The following is a 23,399-nucleotide window of genomic DNA, read 5'->3' on the forward strand; positions in this document are numbered from 1 at the left end:
GGGAGAGAAGCCAGAGGTTGTCACTGCCTCACCGGGGCCTGGGCCCGGGTCACGCACTCACGCTTTTGTGAGAAGCCTGATGCCTGACTGCCTGAGCGGTTGAGTGAGAAGGCAGAGCCGCAAAAGCAATGGGAAAGTGCCTGTGGGATTCGGGAATGACGAAGGGAGCTGCTGGGATTTGCTTTATAGTGAACAAAGAAGAGTTTAATCTTCTATTCGGCTATTCCTGGCTGCGATGGGATTGTGCCGGAGACTTTTACTTTTCAGTTTTTCACGTCTCGTTATCTTGAAGCTAAGGGCATGAGGTGGCCCGTAGCTCTCACTATTTCACAGCAATTTCACTGTAGCTCTATTTGGACTGCGGTGGGCCTTCTTTAGGCCGAGGTTCTTAGGCGACCGCCTTTGTTGCAGTCGTCTAAGGGTTGAGCCGGCCCTGCAAAAAATAGAGCGACAGGAAAAGTAAGTGATCAAGAGGGGGTTTTCGAGGGTGGTGAAGCTCAAATGTGGTGGCATGTTAGTTGCCGGAGGAAAGGAAGATGAGATGGGAGCTCGGTGGTGGATCAATCGTAGAGGATGAGGGGGATTATATAGGGGGCTTTTGAATAGGATGAACTTGGCGGTCGTTGCACCGCCTGCGATTCTCGTGGTAGATGAGCACGATTGAACGGCCGGCGGCCTTTCGAATGGTCTATGGAGTCGTCACCGGCCATGACTCCGCGGCCTTATCACCTCAACGAATGAGGAAGAAGGAGCAGAGGATCATGTTCACGATCCTCTATTTCGATTCCTCCTTCTACCATGGGCTGCTGTTAATTAGGCCTACCGACTTCAGTCCAATATGATCCATTCAAGGCCCGTTCTCACATATTTAGATCCTTCATGATCATGGCATGCAAGTCCGGAACCCTTACTAACGGATGCCAGAATTTGGTTCCAGCCAAAGTCTCCATTTTTCCAAGATCTTGGAGCACCTGACAACCTCTAGGTCAATTCTGCATGGCAGAACTTCCAAAATGCAATAGCTCCTATGCACCTCCACTACATGAATCAGTTCCATGATTGTTGCAGAATCCTCTATCAGAACCCATGAGGGATTGCAACCATGATCATGCGATTGAGGCACTTAACAACGACCCCATCCATGGCTACAAGATGGAAGAGGAGGCACCATCTTTCTCCCTTTCCACAATTTCATTTGTGTTGGCATATTCGCATCCCTCAACCTCATTGTTTCATGCCTTGAAGCCCTGTCGGCAGGTACATCTGCTAGGTCATTCTACTTTGCAAGGATGTTACCATATTTAAGATGACTGTCCAACTAGTAGTTGTAACCACTCATGTATTCAGCACAGCATTTCTCTGCTAGTCTGGTCTTATGTCATAGTTTAGTGTTTGATAAAAAAGGTGGATAAAACAATATCTGTTACGGACAAAGCTTGTTCAACTGCTAAAGGATGTTGTATAAGAAACTAAGGTCCAGTTTGGAAATGAAATGAGGAGCCTAATCCTGGTGTATACCTTGCCTTATATGCTTTCTTTGCTTACCTCCTCGCTTGTCAATTACCTCTCCGGTCCCCATCCAGTCCAACCTCTCAGCCTCAGGCCATGATGACCATTGCCCTCTCTTGTTGTTATCGACCCTGCTCTAGTTCCTATCAACCCTGTCCTAAGACAAAGACCAATCCGATGCATTAATGCTGAACCACCCACCCTCCATGCAAGCTTATTTTGTCCTCCAACCTACCGCAATCACCTATGGTATGCCTGCCTTGCATAATTTTTTAATGTGCATTATGTAAGCACTAGTAAGTAGTAACCAAATTTACAACCTGAAAACATGTTTTCTAGCCATATTTTTTCTCCAGACAGCCCTCAACACCTTATTCCAGTTACATTTCTCATCACATTACACAGAAAACAGTGAGAATAGGAACAGCAAACTTGTCCAATCCCCCAAAGAAATCACCTAATTCTATCGCATCATTACAAAAGGATCTAAAACAGTATTTTCAAACTAATTGCATGGGATAGCAGTGTTGTTGCTAGAAATCGGATCCGGAGGTGATTGTGAAACAAGAGGAGGAGTTTCTGCCACAGGCGGTGGCGGACGGCCGTCTCCGGTAGACCTGTAAAAAGCACAGGTCAGAGGATCCGGCGAAGGCCTTCCGATACTTAAGTCAGAGAGTATTCGTAGATATTCTAATGGAGAAATCTTGTTGTGGAGGGGAAAAAAGTCCCCTCTCTCCCCGAAGTTCCTCCCTCTTTATAGGAGGGGGTGTGGTGGTTATTCGTAATCAGATGTGATTGCACAAATCTTGGGTTAAATAGATTACCTTAGATGGCACGGAAATTCAGATTAGCTGGCAATTGGTTGAGATTGCAAGGATTCAGGTTTGACAGCTGTTGTAGCGAAGACTGCGGGATTTGATCCCGAATATGGAGGATTTTGTGACCCCTTCTTTATGCAGACGCTCCGATTTAGAGATCGGCTTGACTTTCGGTGGAGTTGGGATCGGTTTCAGTTTCTGACTAGATCTTTTTTGGTCTCGAGGTTAATCAAGCTTTGCTTAACCGACACCATGCTTACCGAGATCACGCTCATCGAGACCATGTCCGCCAAGACCATATTTACCGAGGTCACCTTTGCCGAGACTATGCCCGTTCAAACTAGACTTGCTATCGGATTCATGTGCTTTAACAATATGTATTTGGTGGTGATCTAACCCCACCCCCCCCCCCCCCCCCCCCGTGCGGGGCGTCAAGCAGCATCCCTGGTGGCCAGTTTGCGGTATCCTACCGATCCTTTCCTAAAAGGAATTGTACCTACCGCATTTAAGTAGAAAGTATCCCCAAAGTTTTTTTATCCCGTTTCTAGTCAGGGCCTTCAAGAGCAGAAAGAAAAACATGTAGATGCCGTCACACTTGAATTTGATTGCTTGACAGCCAAACCGACGAATATTGGGAATCTTCTCTTGTCCCACAAGACGAGCCCTTCTTTCACCGGATGGGACATCTCTTGTCTGAGAAGGAAAGCAACGAAGTTTAGCTCCTTTGCTCCTATGGTAATCAGTACAACATGCTCTTTGCATTGTATGTCCAACTTTTGCATACACTTAATCATATGACAAGGACTCGTAACTAATGCCCTTAATGGGTGCATGTTACTCTTCAAGCACATGTATCCGTTGTAGCTTATAATGATATTGTACCCGAGAGGATTAGATTCATATTGTTCATCTGAAATGTTTGGGAGAGTGAATCATCTCCAACCTAATCTTAGAGGAAATTCCCATGAATGGAGTGCATGGCAAACTCTTATCAACCAAGCAACTCCAACCTGCATCCGATGATCCGAGATTTTCTGCAGTGCGCTGTTTGCGCCGCAGTCTGATGCAGCATTTGACGACCGTCATTAGAAGATGGACGGTAATCAAACAAGATACGTTCGCCAATTTTCTTATGACAAACATCGAGTGCTGCATCGGTCTTTATAATGCATCGTAAAGAATCTATGCTTGCATCCAATTCACGAAAGAGAGCAACTTTACGAGTATGAGGATCCGTGCGGACGTGTGTTTAGTCTTACATCAATTATTCGCTAGGTAGATTTTGAGTACTTATATAAGATCAAGAAATCCAAATATACCTTCTAGTTATGTTTTTTTTTTTAGTGAGGTTCTCAAGACTTAAATGAAGAAGTATATGAGGAGGCCCGTATTTAGTTCCATATGGGTTGTTCGCTGATTTGAAAAGAATTGGATTAAAACATCTTTTTATTTTTGACTAAACTAAATATCTACTAAAGTCAAAATCTCCCAAATAAACTGTTTACCAGACCTTCCCTTCTATATTTTTTTAAAATTTCCACCCAACGTACTCTGATTTATTTCTGTGTGAATCTTGCCAACCGCACTTGCAGAGCCCGTTTAACGGTCCCCACCAACTTGCTTTCTAGGGGTCGGATCAGAGGCCAAGGCGTTAACCCGCGCACCAGAATAGAATGCAAGTTGAGGAGCCAATGGTCTCCCTCTCTTCTCTGTCTTCCCCTCTCCTTCCACCGGCATTCGCGGCAGTATTCCGACCTCCATCTCCCTCGACGACCATCCGGCACCACCACTCCACTTCTTGCCCTCGTCGGATCTAATCCTTTCCCCGCCGCGTCGCGGTATGCACTATTAATTTCTCTTCTCGGATCGATTCTTCTTCAAGTTCTTGTTTTCTTCTTCTTCTTCTTCTTCTTCTCTTTAAGGGCTTCTTTGAATGCCGGGAGATCTTGCCGGTCCGACAGGATCTAGCCGGCAGGGGTTTTCTTTTAATAGTTGCGATGGAAAGGGGAAGGAAGAGGGAGCGGTTCCTGGCGACACTGGTTTTTTAGGATAGGATAAATCGCCTTTCAAAAGGGATTACTTATCCCTGAAATTTAAGGATAAGTCTCTATGCGGCTGCTTCTGTCATCGTATTTTTCAGAAGACAAGCTGGCCGGGAAGATCTTATTGAGATCTTCCGGCATCCAAACACGTCCGGGATTCTCGAGCTGTTGAATTTGGAGTTCTTTTTATTATTGTTTAGTTTGGAAGTTGATTGATACTGCTCTGTGATTGATGCTGTGTAGCTTCTTGTCCTTCATATTATCGGATCGGTATGATTGGGATGAGTGAGGCATTCTCAGAGATTTCCCTCCTTTCCTGTTTTTTTTTTTTGTTTAATTCGTGACCTCAAGAATGCTTTTGGAGTTTTAATTGTTGACTTTTGTGGCGTTATAGATGTGAATGAAGATTATTTGGGATATTTTTTTTGAAAAATGACTTGTTCTCTGATTTTTGTGGAGTAAATTTCCGTCCCTTTGTTTAACCTCTGGATTTTGATCTTTAAGTGTCCTGAAAAATGTGTTGCTCAAATGCACTGCTGATTTTACAAGGATACTTTTCATGGTCTGCTCTATTTTTGCATAGGTTCAAACATAGGCAATTAGGCTGGATTATAATGAGAGGTTTTGATTCTTGGTGAGAAACTTTTAAAATTGCAATAAGGAGATTTAAATGCATGGGAATTCACAAATCATTGTGACCTGAATCATGTTCACTAAAAAATTTCATACATAATCATCGATGCATGTAGCTGTACCATGTCAGCCGACATTACACAAATTAATCTTCTATTGTTGCAGTATAGGAATGATTTTTATTCCTAAGATCTTTAATTGATCTTCAAAACAATGTGATGAGGATAATAATATGGAGCCCTCTTTGCATGTTTTAATAATTGTACCAAAGTACTAAAATAGATTTTGAAAGCATGTTTCAATCTGAAGAAATTGTATCTATTATCACTTCCCTGAGAAAGTTGATGATATCTACTACTCTCTAAACCAATTTCATTGAAATTCCATTTGCAAGCTTCTTAACTTTAAAATTGTAGACCGTCATACACTGTTCGTTATCTTTGCCATTGTTCTGCTCTAAAAAGGAAATAATAATCCACAGATTCCATTGTATGTGATGTCTGGATGTCTGGTTCGGTACGGTATGGCATACTATGGAATGGATGGTGAATTTGTGGATCCACCATCAAGCTGCCCGGATGGTTTGGTCTGGATCACTGGTTCTAAAACATAGGTAGAGTTAAGCTAAAGTACTATCCAAACTATTTGGCTTAAAATCAATGATACTCTTTTTAAAATGAATCCATATGATTGATCATATTTTGCAATGTTTAAATTGTCTAAGAACAAAAATCATGTGATATGAAGGTCTCTTACTTGTGCACCTAGTGGTTACTGAATGGACAAATTCATTGTATGATACCATGCTTTGATTTGATTTATACTTTAGAAACATACAATCAATTGAATTTTGGTTTTTCTGCATCTCAAAATTTGTAGAACAAGATCAAGTGTTTGGATTCTCAAGTTATATGACATAAATTATTTTAAGGTGTAGAAATGTAGGTATGTGTTTGTAAAAAAAAATGTAGGTTAAAAAATGTCATTTGTGATCTTTGTGCTAGTATCGAGTGTTCATGTTTTTGAGCTGCTGTGCATCTGTTGCAGATAGTTTTTTATAGTTAATGCCTGTCCATCCTTCTTGCTTAAAAAGGATGGATGGATGACCACGGTTATGTTTAAATTAGCTAAACTACTTTCTGCTGCTAGGATTTCTGGCAACTGTTTTCACAGGATGAACTAAGTTGGAAGTTGATCAGATTGCATCATAGAAAGTGAAAAGGTTATCCACCATTTCTTGCAATAATCAATAACTAAGTAATATATATCCCAGAAAAATTGCATAAAGTTATCCTTGTCATCCTGATGCATCAAAAAAAATTAATGTAGGTTGTTAAATATCATGAATACTGTTGCTCTTCTTTATTGGGAGAATGTGAGCGTCGTGGATGTTGTAGTTGTTAAATATCATCAATACTTTGTCCTTTCCTTTTGTTGGTCCATATTTTTTTATCATTATCTTTCATGTGAAAATAATACAGCAAATCCTGTAGTTGTAACAACTTGATATGTTGTCTTTGAGCTGCGCGGCAAACAAACATTCAACTCAGAAAGTCGCATTCTCTGTTTATTTGGCATGATGTACTCTGTTGGCTGACAAAAGCTCGTTTTATCATTCATGCAGGATTTTGGTCAGTCTAAATAGGTTTTAACGACCATGGTTCTCACTTCATTACCATCTCCAAATAGGAAATCGCAAAACACATTGTTTTCATCATCCCCTTCCAAGAAGCTATCAGGTCGTGATGAATTAGGAAGCTGGTCTACCATTCTTGAGCGGCATCGTTTCCTTCTGACAATGATGGCATTGTTGGCATTTCTGTGCACAATATATCTCTACTTTGCAGTTACTTTAGGGTCCTCAGATCCCTGTTCCGAAAAGTCTGGAGCTGAGAAGGCACTTTGTGAAGCAAAATATTCTTTATACAAAGGAAAATTGAAATTATCTTAACTTGAAATGTTCTTCGAAACTCATGGCATGGTACTTCTGTGGTCTAGGATTCAGATTTAATTCCTCAAGTTCTGGATGCCGCATTTCCTGATGCTGCATTGTGCGAATTGCACCTCAAATTGTTGTAAGCTATGATTGAGAATATGTTCAATGAGCAAAAACTCTCAGGTGAACCTGATTATCAAAACGTGGTGTTTTTTATAAATGATCTTTCTTTCTTCCTTACTTCAAATGTGAGGGTGCCAACTGGCTTAGTCGGCAAGATCTTTTTGTCAGATACAGGGACCTCGGTTCAAATCTATCATCACTGTAGTTTCAGTTACCTTTCTTCCCATACATGTTCAGGTGAGGAGAAAAAAAAAGAAAACAGAAAGAAAGGGAAGAGAACTAGATTTGTGAATGTTTGAGGTAAAGGCCTTAAATTTCTGTGCAAGCCACACAATACTGCTGCCTCAAAAGAAATAAGATGTCTGGACTCCTGCCAACATATTATTTTAATTTTTCAACTTTCAAACAGCCATAACTTGAAGGAGGTATGAGGGTGTAGTTGAATTATTGTATTGCCGAAGTAGGGCTGTAAGTTTGAATTTGAACCAGCAGAAGGATAAAAGAGTGGGTTAAGCTCATGAACTTGGATGCAAGTATAATGGACCAAACCAGATGAAGCTGAAGCATTATCAGCCATGTTCGGAGGTCATCTTAATTGCATATAACCAATTAAGGAATCGGTAGCTGGAATTTGGTTACTGATATCAACAATTTCTCAGTTAAAAATTGCTCCATTGGTGTAGTTAGTGTATGGTGTTAACTGGTTTTCCACACTTGACAGCATAGCATCCATCAATCATATAAATTTTCCTTAATTTTTCCCGGATCATTTCATCTATGAGAATGCGCTGGAGAGGCTACCAGATGACAGATATTTCTACATGTACGAACACTTATATCATCTCTTATAATATACAGTGCATTTATGTTGCTAGAACATTTTGATGGCACAAGAGAAATGGTCCTGCATCTTTGTTTATGCTTCTCTATGTGACAGTGTTTGAGCTGCAGAAACTCCGATCGTTGTCATTGAGAGTCCAAGAAGGGCTGTAAAGTACTGTAAGGCATTGTATTCAGAGGCTGAAATACAGAAAGTTGAAGTTCTACACCGAGCAACAGAGTTTGGAGTCAATGGAGGCCAGACAAATGCAAAATGCTTGGTAACCAGTCAAGGGGTATCTGCAGAACAGAAATTTGGTGTTTATACTTCTATTTACATATACCTACAAACAAGCAACTGCAAGTATGGGTACTTATTTACCTATAATCCATTAGATACTTCGACTTCCCAATCCTACCAAGTTGTAGAATTGTTTGTCTTCCTTTCTCCTACCCATTCCATGAAAGCGTAAGTCAGATCTTTCGGAGAAACTCGATACAGAAAATTCTAAATATGCATAACAGTCTAGCAAACTATTAACAGACGCAGGACGCTGCAAGTTTACTACATATCGAAAACCTAACATGATACGAATTATATATACAATTGTATAGTTTTATTGAAAATCGAGGATTTTGCAGAACAAGAAAGAAGGTACCTCCATGATCAGCTGAAAATTTTTCGCTGACGCCTGAATTCTGGGACCTGTTCTTCCTGCCCTCTCTCTGAAGTCGAGTTCATATCGCCTTGTAACCTAAAAATGAGATTAGGAGGTAAAATATAGCATGGATAGTGGCATATCAAGGTAAAAGATTCCCATCTAAAATTCAGGATGGTAATTTTAAGGGCCTACATTGTTGTAGTATGGAACTCTTGAGACGAGTTGACAGGCTCTATTCCTTTTCTCCTCCCAGTCTTTGGGAAGTCCATTGATATGCTGAATCTGCAATGTTCTTAAAATTAGAGCCCAATTGCATTGTCTCTTCTTTAATTTCTGCTTCCTTTTGGTCTCCTTTTCTGAATTAAGATATTAGATGATCCGAACTATGAGTCACCTGAGTTGTTTTTGTGTTTTTAAGTTGCATTGATTGGTGCTTGGGAATCCAAGCCCTCATGCTTCTAAAGCTCCCTGTGAGAGTAGTTATAGTAGGTACAAACCTGCCATATCATGTATAGCACTAATAAGCAAGATGAAATCTTTGCTATGCTATGGAAAGAGTAAGAGAAGTTATCTTACGCAACAACACCAAGAAGTCTCTTTGACTGATTTTTCAAGGAATCGAGCGGGCTTCCCTGCAGGCATTAAGAGTTGACCATGTTATCAGGTCTAATGGCTGTTTCTTTTTTCCAAAATAACTCTGTTTATAAACTGAATTAAGAAAGGTGTTCAAAAATTATATTTAAAAAGTATAGAGTACCATCTCAAGTTTGTTCATAAGACACCATTTCCTGACTGTATTTATATGGAATGAAAATTTCAGAATTATAAAAGCAGAAAACATCTTTTAGAAATTCAAATGTGGGTTTTCCCTTTTTTTTTTTGACTATAATGGAGAGGGTGGTCACCTCACAAGAAGTTATTAAAAGAAGGAAAAATATTAAAGAGTTTCAGAATTTCCTTTTTTTTATAAAAAAAAGACTTTGGATCAAAATATGGACAAAAATCAAGAAAAAAAAGAAAAGAAATATCGATGGTAATTTAAAAATGAGAATTGCATCCAACTTGATCGAGAACGAAGAAGAAAAGGATAGTTCAACCTGATCCCATATTTGGTATTTTGATCCCATGAGATTAGTCGTTATGGTACCCAAGAAGCTGTCATCTGAGCTGCCAAATATCCCTTTTGGATTCTGAGAAACAATGAACTGAGACCTACCACTTCTCCTTGCATGTTGGGCAGCAGCTAGTTTCCGATCTTGTCGTCCATGACCCTCCTGTTAAAAATGTGATGAACTATTTTAAATGATGATATTCAGATAAAACTTCAGTAAACTATACACATTTAAAAAAATATACTTTAGCTGCAAAGTTGTCATTGCTCAAGACTCTAGAAGGGAAGGTACTAGTTCTATAATATCAAAAGATTATTGGAATTGCATCAAACTTACGCAGTTTCTTTTTTTATTTCTGGATAATGGACTCATGAAGCTAAAATATCACTAGAACACTTATTTTGTGGTTCACAATCTCAGATTTTATGAATATAAATAGTAAAGCTCGAAAACGAGTAATCACTAACTTGGCCACATTGTTAGAAGACCTGATTATAACTATATTGTGCACAAGATTTAACATTAGAAATACTTTCTGCATTCATTATTCATTTAAATCTCCTTTTTACTTTTTTTGAATTGTGGATCCAAAAATTGTTTAGTGGGGTTTATGAATCATGGCTGTAAACACCATCAACCTTGTCCATAGTAGAGTTTTTGAATTTCATTTGCCAATCATTCCTAATCAGCCTGCCTCTTGTCATTTCATAAGATGGTTAAAAACTAGTATCCCGATTTTCACCATTGTTTCTCTTTTTTGTCAAAACTACTTTAAATAAAGAAAAAAGAACAGTAAGCCTATAAATTTTGGGCCATATTATCATGGTATCAGAGTAAAGCCAAAATGTTACTATCATGCTTGCAGGAGTGGAGCCGAATGAAAACCGACATGAGTTATAAACAATCCTTCCAAGTTGACATTTACAAATTACAATGAAAAAATTTGGACGAAAGCATTTCAGAAAGAGAAATCCAGGCTAACTGGGGAAAACATTTCAGCTTTTTCTGCATCACCATGATTACGTATTCTGGATTTCCAATTATGTTATACATTATCTTGACCATCATATCCTTAAAAAAAAGTTAGTAGCATTTCCAAGTGATCATTATCACATCATCTGTTTATTTTGTCATCTCAGAAAATTGAACTTGACACTCGGAATATTGATTTAGTTTGGAATTACTTTATAAAATGAACTTTGGAAAGAGTTGTGATGTACCCTAGAGCTTCTTCTGTTGCTTCCAGCTCATTAAATTGTATTTCTAAAATTTGGATGACTTTTATGGGCATTTGAAACTTTTTTTCTTTTATTCATTTTTTTTTTTTCTTCTTTCCTTAACCATCACTTTTCTTCTCATCCCATCTTGCTCTCCACTCTCCTACGCTGAAGTTTTGTATAAAGTGCTGAAGCTGAACCGATGTGTTAACTTTGGCAGCTCTAATACTTGAGTTGTGATCATAGGGGAAAAAAAAAATTCTAATGCATTTCATTGTAGTCGACAGTGGTTTAATTTGATTGTTGCTAGCTGTGGGAACATTTTAAAATGCAAGAAACAACGCTATCATAGGGCTCATTATTGAAGTATGTTATCGCTCGACACATCTAATATGAGCTGAGAATTGGACATCTAATCCTTAAAATGTTTATTAACAACATTTTGCACATCTCCAGCAGAATTATTTAATGGAAAATTTACATAAAAAACATTGAAAATGACCATTCACCACACATGATCGCCTACTATTGTTTATTTCAGGTTGGTTCTCTTTACCTGATAAACAACTGGTTCTACCCTTACACCTATCAAAAACTATAAAAATTGCCACTTACCTATCTTTGCATTATGTCTATAGTAGCTGTTTAATGTTTCTGTTCATACAATAGCCATTTAGAAAAATAGCAGTAATAAGACAGCTGTTATCTAGTGATCTGCTAATCTGTACATCACCTCTTTCTATCTAGTAAAAGCTATGCAGATTCAAAATAAGCAGACTTGATTTTTTATGGCTCCATTTTAAGCCATTTAATTTTTTAAATTATAAAAAACTTTTCTGATTGAAACCACTAAATTTTTAGTTGTCTTTCCATGGTTTTCATTTGCTCCTATCTCTTGCTCTAGGCATGGCCATGCCGAAGATCAGACAAGAGAACCAGATCACAGGATATCCCAATCTGCCAACAAGTATACTTGGGAAAAAGTCTTAACCATTTAGACAGTCACCTCCAGTTTGATTTCTCCTTATATAATTGCAAGCAAACATCATGGGAGACTTCTATACGGTGGACCTGTAGACAATTATAATCACCTAGTACATATTTATTCTGATGTAAAAAAAAATTGTCACTGTTTATATGCAAAAATTAGTCCGTTATCGACCAACTATAGTAAATGGTTAAAAAGCATAAGACTGATCAAGATTTAGTTAATCATTTGCGCATAACACTTGAAGGAGCTATGTTTGCTCACTTGTCACTTATACAAGAGGCCATATTTGGATAGCTAATTGCCGGAATTAACTTTCTACAAGGAGTCATCAGGACAAGAGGGAGTTATTCTTGCAGGTAACTCTCAGCAACTACCAAAGGGGAGTTACCAGGGCAAGGAAGCATCAAAAGAGTGTGGTTATTGTTGGAAATAACTATCAATCTACATAAGAAGGGAAACAGGTTTCGTTTGGAGGGCACTCTCTACACACATGAACATTTAACTATCCTGGCATTGGACAAGATTTCTATGCCTGTTCTACACCATAATAAGTGCCAAGAGAATTCTACGTCGGTGACCTGGTCCTAAAGTTCTCCAACGTGAAATGAGCATCAACAGGATTCTTTTCTCTAGTATGTTGGATATTCCACTCCAAGGAACTAGCCTGGAAATGGGCCCACTTCCAGCCCTACAAGAAACACTTGTTAGCATAGTCAATAATATTCCCTCATGTAATTAATCTCTTCATTGTTGTTTCTCTACTTTCAAGTAGAGCTGCAAATGAGTCAGGTCGGGTCGGGTCCTGAGTGACCCCGATCCGATCCGGTTTCTTGTTTGGATCCTAATTTTGGACCCAGACCCGACCCGGTTGAAATTCGGATCGGGTCGGGTTGGGTCCATGCCTACAAATTTTGACCCGACGAGTCATTCGGATCGGGTCGAGTCCGGGTCGGGTCCGGTTCTATGTATTTTTATATTCAAAGTTCCACTATATAATAGTAAGAAACATCAAGCAATTATTGCCCTAATTCTTTTTGGAAAAGAAAATAGACATTTTACTAGTTAAGCTATTTTTACATGTTCAAATTCAACATTCTTTAAATTCAACAAGTTCGGGTCGAGTCCGGGTCGGGTCCGGTTCTATATATTTTATATTCAAAATTCTACTATATAATAGTAAGAAACATCAAGCAATTATTGCCCTAATTCTTTTTGGAAAAGAAAATAGACATTTTACTAGTTAAGCTATATTTACATGTTCAAATTCAACATTCTTTAAATTCAACAAGTCCGGGTCAAGTCCGGGTCAGGTCCGGTTCTATATATTTTTATATTCAAAGTTTCACTATATAATAGTAAGAAACATCAAGCAATTATTGCCCTAATTCTTTTTGGAAAAGAAAATAGACATTTTACTAGTTAAGCTATATTTACATATTCAAATTCAACATTCTTTAAATTCAACAAGTCGGTCCCAAGCATCAAGGCAACATTCTCTAAAAAAAATACTGACCCAAAAAAAATGGGTCGGGTCGGGTCCGGGTCGAGATTGGGTGGACCCGACCCGACCCGAAAAATAGAATAGGTCCAAATTTAGGATCCGATCCGGCCCTACGGATCCTAAAAATCGGATCAGGTCGGGTCTTACGCGAGTCAGGTCATGGGTCAACCCGACCCATTTGCAGCCCTACTTTCAAGGGTTAGGTCGGGTCTTACGCAAGTCGGGTCACGGGTCAACCCGATCCATTTGCAGCCCTACTTTCAAGTTAGCAGTTTCCCTTTTTTCTTTACGATATTTGCATCATATTAGAGGGTTTAAGTCCTTTTACTAATGCACTGAACCTGCTTTCCTTCATTGACTATGTCAACCCCCGGATTGATGCCTACAACCCCCGGATGTTCGATTCATAGATGTGTGTTTTCAGAAAACAGTCACCTGTCCATTGGGAAGATATATAGATGCATTATTGTTCATTATTTTTTTCCATTATAACAAGTGATATAATGCAGAATCTTATTTCAAATGTCTTTCTTAGGCAGTGCGAGTCCAAGATAACTTACTATGCCTCTTGCAAGTATTATTTTTTCATCATTCTTTTTGCCTCTGCCCTCAAATGCACAATCTTATATGTCATAATTATATTTATGACCACAGTTTTAAGCATCAAATATTAGATAAGTCGCAATCATTGAAATGTTTTGAAATCAAATGGACATGATGAGTTGCTCAGTCATTAATGTTTTGAGAATCATGAACCTAATATTTCGGATTACACAAATGCAAAACATCATTACTGAAGATGATCTTTCCCTATATGTCCCTATATCATTTTCCCTCTTATCTCCAATAAGACTGAAATAAGTGTCTCATTTTAAAAAAGATAAAAATATCATTTACTATGGAAGGCCTAAGGGGGAAAAAGAAAGAAAATCCCTGGACCTCAACTATCAACTGTTGATATGGGGTGCCTGCGCCTGCCCCAAGTCAAAATAGGAAATGCAACAGATTAGCTGACAATCCATTCTCACTGCATATGGATCACAATCACATAGTATCAAGGTGTGCACCATAAAGTGTGGAGTAGTTGAGAAGGAAGCAGTGTAATCTGGTATGCATCTTGAGACTCATCTGAGAACATTGTCCCAATCTAGCAAAAACTTTTCCTTCTTCCAGTTAGTCATGGAACCCAGATGCAACCAGGGAATTTGATATTACTGTTCTCACTAAGTGAAATTATGAAGGAAAAAAAAATACATGAAATGGAACCAGAAAAGGAGCAGAGGAAATAGCTTTACCCCTAGAAAAGAAAAAAGTGCCAAAAAATTATTATAAGAAGAAGGAAGTGTGGGTACTGATGACAAAAAAACAAATCCATTTTAAGCTAACAACCATTATTCGCGAGCATCAGTAACTCCCAAAAATTTTATTCTAAGAGCAAGAAGAGTGACCTCACATTGGTATAAAGAGAATAGAGGGCCACCCCTCCCCTCCCCTGTGCTTGTTCCTTGACTATAATGCAAGTACACCTCTCGACATCCAATGGCAGTGGCCTACACAATAATGACCTGAAACCACCATATAAAATAACTTAGTCCATGCATGGCTGCATGCCAAACGTACACCAATCTCCACATTAATTACAAAGAACTGGCCTGCTAGCTGATCAGTTACTACCACGCCCCTCCACTCGAGTGGTTCAGTTTCTAATCAACCGCGCCCTCACCACTCTCATATAAATAACAAAGAGGAGGAGGAGGAGGAAAGACCTGTTGGGAAGAGTAGACCAGGATGAAGCGGGCGCAGATTCTGAGTCCGAGAATTCCCACATATCCGAAGACGACGAGATTGGCTCCCACGGCCTCGTTCCCCCAAGCTTTGAATCAGGCTCGTTCAGCTTCATGCACAGCTGCAGAGAGGAAGGCTTCAGTGCAATCTTGTTATGGATGGCTTTGGCTCCAGAGGCCTGCAGGCTCTTCTCCTTGCTTGAAGGGGGAACAAAACCACGGCCACGGCCTTGGCTGAAGCTGTTCGGGCCGACGTCGGGCACCACATTCTCCTTGTCGGCGGAGTTGACCCCGACGTCGGTGAGCGGGTTGAGGTAGAGGGATTTATACGCGGTGGAGGAGGAGTTGGGACGGTGGGAGAGCAAAGAAGTCTTCTTTGGTCCGGTCATTAGGATAGAGTGGGGTTGACAAACAAAGGTCTGAACTGCGTCTCGGGTATATATATAAAAGAGGGAAGGATTCAAATTTGAATAGAGCGTTGGGAGATGTGCGGTGGAGTTTGAATTGGATGAGACTAACGGTCGTCTTCTCGGGAAGTGGATCGTTCCAGCGTCTCTTCTTTTGGACTTTTTCTTTCTTGGTAAACTTCTTTTGGACTTTTTTTAATGATGGTGTTGGATGGAGGCAAGCGAGCGGGAAGAGGAAGATTTCGAAGTGTACTGGTACGTTGTTCTCGAGGAGCAGTACAGGGTAGCATGCCTCGCAGATCAAGACTGTGATTTGGCTTTGAGGGGTTGATCCTGGCTGTTGGATGAGGTGAGCTTCTCTTTGATTGGCTTTAGTCTTGAAGCTTATAATGAGCCATTGGTTCGTAGGAACTGGTGGTTTTATATTTTTGGAACTTTGTTCTATAATTGCCGGGATATGTGGGGGCTAATAAGGGTTATAGGAAGTCCTTCATCAAAAGAGTCAAAAGGCTTTGTTTTGTATGTATGCCTTCTCATGGCTATGGAGAACATTCAGATACTTGCAACTTTGGCGCCAGAAGAAATTTAGACAAATCTTTGTAGTGAGATATGATTGTAGCAGATCATTTTGGTAAGTGTGCTGTATTGAACTGAATGAGATGAAGAATCAAGATATTAAAAGGTGCCTAAGTCAAAAGATTTGCTTCAAAATAAGGGTAAAGACAATTACGTGCCATATTTCTTTGGCTTACAAGGATTTTGTGAGCGCTTGCATGACTTAATCATTAGTCATTGATCAAAGAGGTGAACTTTTAGATTGGTCTCTTTGAAAGTTTCATTTGAGTGGACGGCATCAGATCAAGCTATAGTTGAAATTGGTTATAGCTCCAAGTAGACGGTTTCTATTGGGTGCAGGTAACGAAGGCGTGCGAAGGTTTTTTGATGAGGTTGAATATTGGATGAGTTTGTCATAGCATTTTCCTTCCAACTTTCAAGCCGATTGATTGGTCAGGGTCAGATGGATCTAGGAGTAGATTTAGGCTTGGGGTCGGCTTAGGTAGGCCGGGGCGTGCTGATATCCTTGTTTCTTTCCTCATCACTTTTGTAGATTGGGTTGGATTTGAGCAATTTGAGCTAACTACTGATAAAATATAATTAATGAACGGGTAGACTAATTTAAAATCAATGACTGATTTGCATTCACAAAGTTATACCAAGAGTAGATTAATTTAGTTTGAATCTAGACCCGTCTAATTTATGTTGACCATACTTATTGATATTAGTCGGGACCAATTTTATTTAAATTATTGTATGGGCATCTACATATTAGCTCTTCTCTCTATTTTTGACCATTAGATAGATAAGTGATGCATATATTAGAGATATCTAAAATATATAACTATTTTAATATTAAGTATTTTAATATTTTAAATGACATCGTCTTCATGCATTTTTTTTTAATTTTAGACTCTGAAATAGAAGATGAAGATGAAGGGGCTAGTTTTTATTAATTTCAAAAATATCCCTCTTGGTTATTTAAATCTGTCCAGCTGGTCATCTTGCTCATGAAGCCACCTCAATTGTCCCATTAATGGGTATGCTTAGCTTTACTCTTTTTAAATTATTAACATTTCAAGGTAAACTCCATAAATGTAACTCAACTAGGCTTGTTTAATGGTTAGACCGGCCACCAGCCTTCTCAAGCCCAAAGCCTTTTGGATGGACTTAGATCAAAAGTTTTAGGTTTGATGGGCCGAGCTAGGCCTAGAAAGAGGCCTATTAAGTAAATGGGCTGGGCTTGGGCTTAGGAAGTCAAGCTTGCCTAAACTTTGGCATGTCTGACCTGATTATTTTTTATTTTTCTTGCATTATATATTTTTGATTTATTCGTAGACTTAATAGATGATTTTTATTGATATGTGAATTTAATTGGATAATATATATTATAGCTTATTGAGAATATTTAAATTATTTAAATTTAGTATTTTTCTAATATTTTTATTTTTTAAAAAAATTAAAGAAAGGATATGATGCTCGAGTCGAACTTTGGGCAAAGCTCAGCGCGAGCCCGGCCCGGCCTGGCGATGAACAAGTCTAGACTCCACAATCCCTTAATTTCAGACGAACCTCTATGTCTTATCCTAAACCACAACACATTCAAGAGCGGGAACATCATCGCAGACATGATCCAGATCAGATAACGCCCGCAGGGAAACGGGTGGCTCTTATGACGCGGGAGCACCCAACATAGAGAGACCGCGAGCCGCGTAACACCATGCCTACACCCGCCCGCCTAAGATGGCCACCGCCGTTAGCCTTAGGGTTTCTCTGTCCTCTCCACTCAGCTCTCTCTCCCTCCCCTCGTCCTCCTCGTCTCCTCTCCTTAGGGTTAGGGTTCGAGCTTGTGCGGCGATGGCGGGCGTCGCCGTGACCCCGGCGGTGATTGTAGGTGGCGGGAGGGTCGGGACGGCGCTGCGGGACTTGGGCGACGACCGGGACGTCATCGTCGGGAGGGGCCAGCCGGTGCCGGCCGACTTTGACGGCCCCATCCTCGTTTGCACCCGGAACGACGATCTCGACGCGGTCCTCGAGGCCACCCCGCCATCTCGATGGAACGGTACTTCAATTCCATCAAAGCCCTAATCTTTTCCCGTTTAGTGTTAGTCTCTTGTGAAATCTACGGTTTTGTAGATCTTCCTGTAGAGATGATCTTTTTTTCTCCGGGTAAGTCATAGTGAAGAAATTGATACTGACATGGGATGGGAAGTCCTTATCTTGGATACTCTTTTTTTTCGTTGCAATTATTCGTAATTGAATTGGTGCTATAAATGAAAGCAATGATTACATGTAATGGTAATTAGAGTACATAGAATTGATACACATTGTTCAGAACAGGTTGTTTGCAGTCATTGAAAGAAGAAGAAGAAGAAGAAAGATTAAATGTGAAAAGATATTGAAAGGTTGTGTACATTAAGTTTCTATTTTTTGGGCCTGTTCTCTAAGCTCCTAAATCATATGTTGCAACTTATGGGCTCGTTTGGTTCGCAGGAAAGGGAGGGGGGAAAGTGTGGTCAACGGGAAAGTAATGAAATGCCTCTTGTTTGGTTGGAGTTTTCAAAGGAGAGAGATGGGAAAGTTGTATTCCCATGGAAATATGATTCCCACATTTCATGGGAAAGTCTTTCCCATGAGGAACATGGGAAAGTTACTTTCCCATGAGGTGGGAATCACTCTTTTTTTATTTTTTCCCAAAAAGACCCTTCAGCATTAAAGAAGCATTAAAGAGGCATTAAAGACCTAATTTTTATTAAGGGCATAATAGGAATTATACATAACTTTCCTAGGAAAGTGGATGGTCAATCAAACATAAGCACTTTGGAAATTTGTCACTTTCCCATGGTTAACCAAACATGCCAAAAGTGCTTTCCTAAGTATTCTCTTCCTAGGAATCTGATTCCCAGGAATCATATTTCTAGAAGGGAAAATACTTCCCGCGAACCAAACGAGCCCTATAAGTATTTGCATTTTTCCAACGATTTTGCATCTGAGAGGGAGATCGGAAAGTGGTTTTGAATAATATAACCCCATTGGAAGAGCACACTTCGGCTTATGACGGTGTATATTGGGTCTCTCTCTTTTGTGTCAGATTCCTTGCTTCAGGACTGAAAATCTATACCACATGTTGAATTTATTTTTCCTCCATCTGTGGGCGGTTTGGCTTATGCGAACCAAAAGCCTTTCATGGGCGAGGGAGGGCAAGGAAGAGGGAGGGCGGATGTTACCTATGTGAAACAAAAGCTTTTCATGGGACATGGGGATCCAATCTATAGGTTCACCTGAAACTAGTTACTCTTCAAAAAATCTGTCTATCTGATCTCTTCATGAAAAACCCTTTCCAGTGAATTTCGCAAAAGAAGTTTGCGAACCCTCTTAAAGTTGAATTATCTGCTTCTGCTAGCAGGCTACCAACTGTTCATTGATGTAACTTAGAAAATCATAAGTGTCTATTCCTTAAAAAACAAGCCTTCGTCCATTGTCTTCTTTTGGTATTCTTGGTGTTCCTCTTGCACAATGACATAGAATGATGTTCCACATGCTATCTGCTGGGAAAACTGAGAGCAGCAAAACAGAAGAAAATTGAATGTATTATGATGAAAGGTTGCTGCCTCTAAGTTACAACTGATTGCTGTCTTGCATATATGCTGGAACTTCATTTCAAGAAGATATCTGGACTTGGAAGTTTAATTTTATGACTTTCTTTTGCCTGTTCTGTCTTGTAAATTTCCATTGCTTTCTCCTGCCCACTGTATTTTTATTTTGATATTTTATATGGTCTGCTACTTTGTTTCCTTGACTGATTGTAATACCATTTTGCTGTTTTTTTTTGGAAAAAAAAAAGATGTCACCAACAAGTTATTGCTTATATGAGCTGTAATTTTTCAGAAACTTTTATTGGCCCTCTAGTAGTTAATAGCAAGCACTTAGTTTATATTACTCAAAATGAATTACTGAAGAGATGTTAATGTAATCAAAGGGTGGTGGAATGGCTGGGATCTTAACATTTTAGCAGATTTGGTGTTTTTCCAGAATGGAATGCTTGAGCCATGGCTTGAAAGTAAAGGTTTAAGTGACGCAAACCAAGTGTTGGCTTATTTTGCTATCTCCAAACTTGGAGAAGCTCCAGTTGATGGGAAAACTGATACCAATCCAGAAGGCTTGACGGCAGCATATGGTAAATGGGCTTCAGCAGTAGCTACACGGCTCCATAATGGAGGCCTTTCTTGCAAGGTAGCTGCTTCACAGTTCTATTTCGAGTGAATATGATTGTAGTGTGCTTTGTTCTATATTTCGAGCGGTCAAGTTCCTGTGGAAATACATGTTTAACTTCTATTCTGCCATTGGAAAAAAAACTGATGTAAAAAAATTAAGTACAGAAGAGACAAAATGGGAGCAAAAACTTACATAACAAAAAAAAAAGGCTTTATTATTTTGTAAGGATAAAATGCTTCTTATTCTAAAAATGATTTGGCTAAGCATCTTCAAGCTATATCAATGGCTAGAAATATTCCGCCGGGCTTAACTGAATCTTATGGACAATCCACAACTTTACACTGTGACAAAATAGCCATGGGAACATATAAGAGGTCCAGAACATTTGAGAAGGACCAGCCTTGTAATCCAAGAAGATCCCTTGCGCATGGGCTGAGGATGACCTCCAATCACTTCATGCATGACCACCACCTATTGTATTCATGTGCATCACCGGCATATGGAGAAAGATAATGCTATGTTTGAATGCTTCTAGTTTGCCTTGTATTTTGGTAGTCTCTTTTACTTGACTAGGTACTTGGCAAAATTCTGAAGTTTGTACGGATGGTATGCATATGGAGCACCTCTTTATAGAATTAAGTATTTGTGGTGGCTCGTGCTTGATTAAGAGACACATGGTATCCACTATGCAATCCATGAACACACTGAATGTGCAAACATAGGGAATTAGCTGTTGCAAAGCAAAATGAAGTCTATGAAGATATCTCACCAATGGCAACATTAATCAAATGTTCCACGGGCCTTCCTTGCTTCTGATATTCCACCTTGTCTTGGTGGCGCATACAAGTGTGCGTTGACTGACTTGTTGATGTTCTCTGTTATTAGGGCCAGTAATTTGTAGCAGTAGGTAAAGCCAGTCTTCCATTGCCTATGGTTGCCAACCTGTTGTTTGTTATGGCATTCAGAAGTAGATCATTCTCAGTTCAGCAAGTTAGGTTACGAATGCTTTTTCCTCAAGGAATAGTCCATCTTTCATCAGCTGTCACAATTTGAAACTCCATGCCAAGGGTTCCGTGGCATCAATTTTTGATATGATCAAGAATGACTCTGTCAAGTCGGCTCATTATTGCCAACTTATGAATATGTGCTGGTGCAATTTTTCCTATTTGATTTAAATTTAAGGCTCATGACAAACTCAACAATGAAATTATGCATGCATGCTTAATTTTGCACTATCTTCTGCGTGGAAAGATTAAGCATGTCTCAGCAATATAACAATTATTCTTGTAGCCTTCATGGCTGACAAAATAGTTTGCAACTGATATCTCAGGTTATCCACATCAAATTATAGCTTGCAACTAATGTTCTTGTATCTCAAATTTTTCTTTTCATCCTTCAATGCAGCCACGTATGTATGTATGTATGTATGTATGCATGTAGTAACAACCAACCACATAAACCTATTACTCATATTTTTATGTTAGTGTTCATTTGTCTTCTGTCAAACTTGATCTTTTAGATCTCACATGAAGAACTTAACTTTAATTGCAAATCAGAACTTAAATTTACTTGCAAATTACAACTTAATTTTGATGAGTGTATTTCCCCCCTTCTCATTAACCCCACAAAGAGTTTCCCAGAGATCACCATGTGCACGTTTTACTGGATTCAGGTCCTTGAAAAGGAACCTTTTCAGAAACAAATGCTAGAGAAATTGATATGGATCTCAGCTTTCATGCTTGTTGGAGCTCGACATCCAGGGGCTACGGTTGGTGCTGTGGAGAAGGAATATCGATCTGAGGTACGAATTTTCCCCTGGCATGGGTATAAAATTGTTGTGTTATTTCATAGGTTTGTGTTGGCTCTCTGTTCGCATTAGTAACAATAGTAACATGCATACAGATGTGCTGTAATCATCTCTTCACCCGACAGTTTCTGAAGAACATCATTAGGATAGAAGCAAAAACTTTGGAGATTGCCATACATTGTTCAACCATCAAAGTTGCATACTAGAATTCTAGAGCTATAGATTGTACAATGTGCGATAGAAAATTATCATTTGATTATTGAACCTGTTGCACTGCACAAAAATTGGTTGTCAAAAAAAAAAAAATTCTTCATTCATTATTTTTTTCTCAATTCATTTCTAATTTTCTATCTCTATACGTTTGTGAATTTTGTTAATTAATTTTAGTGCAACCTTCCTAGAGTCCTGCATTTGACCTAAGTATTTTATGGCCCCCTAGCTGAGCATATTCTGCAGCTCCCTTTTGGGATGTTGATAACCTATGACTAGTTTGCAACTTGGTATCTGGTTGTGCATATCCATCTGTTGATTGGAGAAGCTGTTGGAGGCCTATTTGTGTACGTAAGGATGCAGCTTTAGCATTCATCTTTCTAGCCCCGATGGTACTTCACACATTGTGATGAGAACCAACATATGAAATGTGTGTAATGTCTATAGGTGCTTAGCGTGCTATACTTTTCCTCTTCGACTCCAAGTAACGTTCCTGGTTCCTGGTTGCAGGTTGCCAACCTGATTGCGGAGCTAGCATCTGCTGCAGCTGCAGAGAAGGGTATAGTATTTGATGAAGGAATAGAAGAGAGGCTTTGTGCTTATTCTAGGGCTGTTTCACACTTTCCAACTGCTGTAAAAGAGGCAAGTTCAGCAGAGACGTAACTTATGATCACTGATTACAATATCCAACTTCATGGTTTTTAACTTGTATATTTGATATATTTGCCCTGCCAAATGCTACAGTTCAAGTGGAGGAATGGTTGGTTTTACTCACTGACAGAGAAGGCGCTCGCGCAAGGAGAGCCAGATCCATGCCCACTGCACACAGCTTGGCTCAAGGAACTGAAGGTCGTATGAGAAATTTAGGCCCTGTAAATTTTTGCAAATGCTGAGTATGTGATTAATATCCTTGTCGATACCTCATGTCACCTAAAATCATCAAATGAAAGACCAGACTACAAATTTTATGTCGAGGAGATTCACAAAGTTCTCAGCTGTCATTCATAGAAAAATTAAAAATACTATGACGCTTAGTTTTTAAACCAGGGATTGATGAT

At 39.3% G+C, this 23,399-nt stretch overlaps 3 protein-coding genes and 1 long non-coding RNA gene across 4 annotated transcripts; 3 read left to right on the forward strand and 1 right to left on the reverse strand.

The window, feature by feature from the left end:
- Nucleotides 1–6,659: 6,659 nt before the first annotated feature.
- Nucleotides 6,660–9,042, forward strand: LOC103722042 (ephrin-A3 protein). The gene has a single exon (XM_088715343.1). It carries the CDS (start codon nt 6,660–6,662, stop codon nt 6,951–6,953), a length of 294 nt encoding a protein of 97 aa, XP_088571469.1. The 3' UTR covers nt 6,954–9,042.
- On the reverse strand, nt 8,042–15,553 carry TLP8 (tubby like protein 8). The gene is made up of 9 exons (XM_039121203.3): nt 15,130–15,553; nt 14,817–14,928; nt 9,640–9,816; nt 9,119–9,174; nt 8,937–9,039; nt 8,735–8,824; nt 8,540–8,635; nt 8,263–8,330; nt 8,042–8,180 (listed from the first exon to the last, which is right to left on the reverse strand). Exons 1-9 carry the CDS (start codon nt 15,534–15,536, stop codon nt 8,105–8,107), a joined length of 1,185 nt encoding a protein of 394 aa, XP_038977131.2. The 5' UTR covers nt 15,537–15,553; the 3' UTR covers nt 8,042–8,104.
- Nucleotides 15,554–17,750: 2,197 nt separating this feature from the next.
- Nucleotides 17,751–23,307, forward strand: LOC120107770 (nuclear protein). Its single transcript, XM_039121201.2, has 5 exons — nt 17,751–18,171; nt 20,125–20,342; nt 21,997–22,125; nt 22,852–22,983; nt 23,086–23,307. Exons 1-5 carry the CDS (start codon nt 17,853–17,855, stop codon nt 23,197–23,199), a joined length of 912 nt encoding a protein of 303 aa, XP_038977129.2. The 5' UTR covers nt 17,751–17,852; the 3' UTR covers nt 23,200–23,307.
- Nucleotides 18,178–19,938, forward strand: LOC148714552 (uncharacterized). Its single transcript, XR_015975084.1, has 2 exons — nt 18,178–18,514; nt 19,106–19,938. It is a non-coding gene; the product is annotated as an uncharacterized LOC148714552 (long non-coding RNA).
- Nucleotides 23,308–23,399: the final 92 nt, after the last annotated feature.

This window comes from Phoenix dactylifera, chromosome 2 (assembly GCF_051530095.1).
Source record: "Phoenix dactylifera cultivar Ajwa chromosome 2, Ajwa_hap1_PhDact_Kaust_v1.1, whole genome shotgun sequence".
Lineage (NCBI taxonomy): Eukaryota > Viridiplantae > Streptophyta > Magnoliopsida > Arecales > Arecaceae > Phoenix > Phoenix dactylifera.

Bases quoted from the DNA above. Each gene is read 5' to 3' on its own strand.
- LOC120107770 (XM_039121201.2), top strand. From the start codon at position 17,853: ATGGCCACCGCCGTTAGCCTTAGGGTTTCTCTGTCCTCTCCACTCAGC. The intron at 18,172-20,124 runs GTACTTCAATTC...ACATTTTAGCAG, and splicing joins CCCGCCATCTCGATGGAACG to ATTTGGTGTTTTTCCAGAAT. The intron at 20,343-21,996 runs GTAGCTGCTTCA...TACTGGATTCAG, and splicing joins ATGGAGGCCTTTCTTGCAAG to GTCCTTGAAAAGGAACCTTT.
- TLP8 (XM_039121203.3), bottom strand. From the start codon at position 15,536: ATGACCGGACCAAAGAAGACTTCTTTGCTCTCCCACCGTCCCAACTCC. The intron at 14,929-15,129 runs GTCTTTCCTCCT...TGGTGGTTTCAG, and splicing joins TGGTCTACTCTTCCCAACAG to GTCATTATTGTGTAGGCCAC. The intron at 8,825-8,936 runs GTGACTCATAGT...AGAACATTGCAG, and splicing joins AAAACACAAAAACAACTCAG to ATTCAGCATATCAATGGACT.
- LOC103722042 (XM_088715343.1), top strand. From the start codon at position 6,660: ATGGTTCTCACTTCATTACCATCTCCAAATAGGAAATCGCAAAACACA.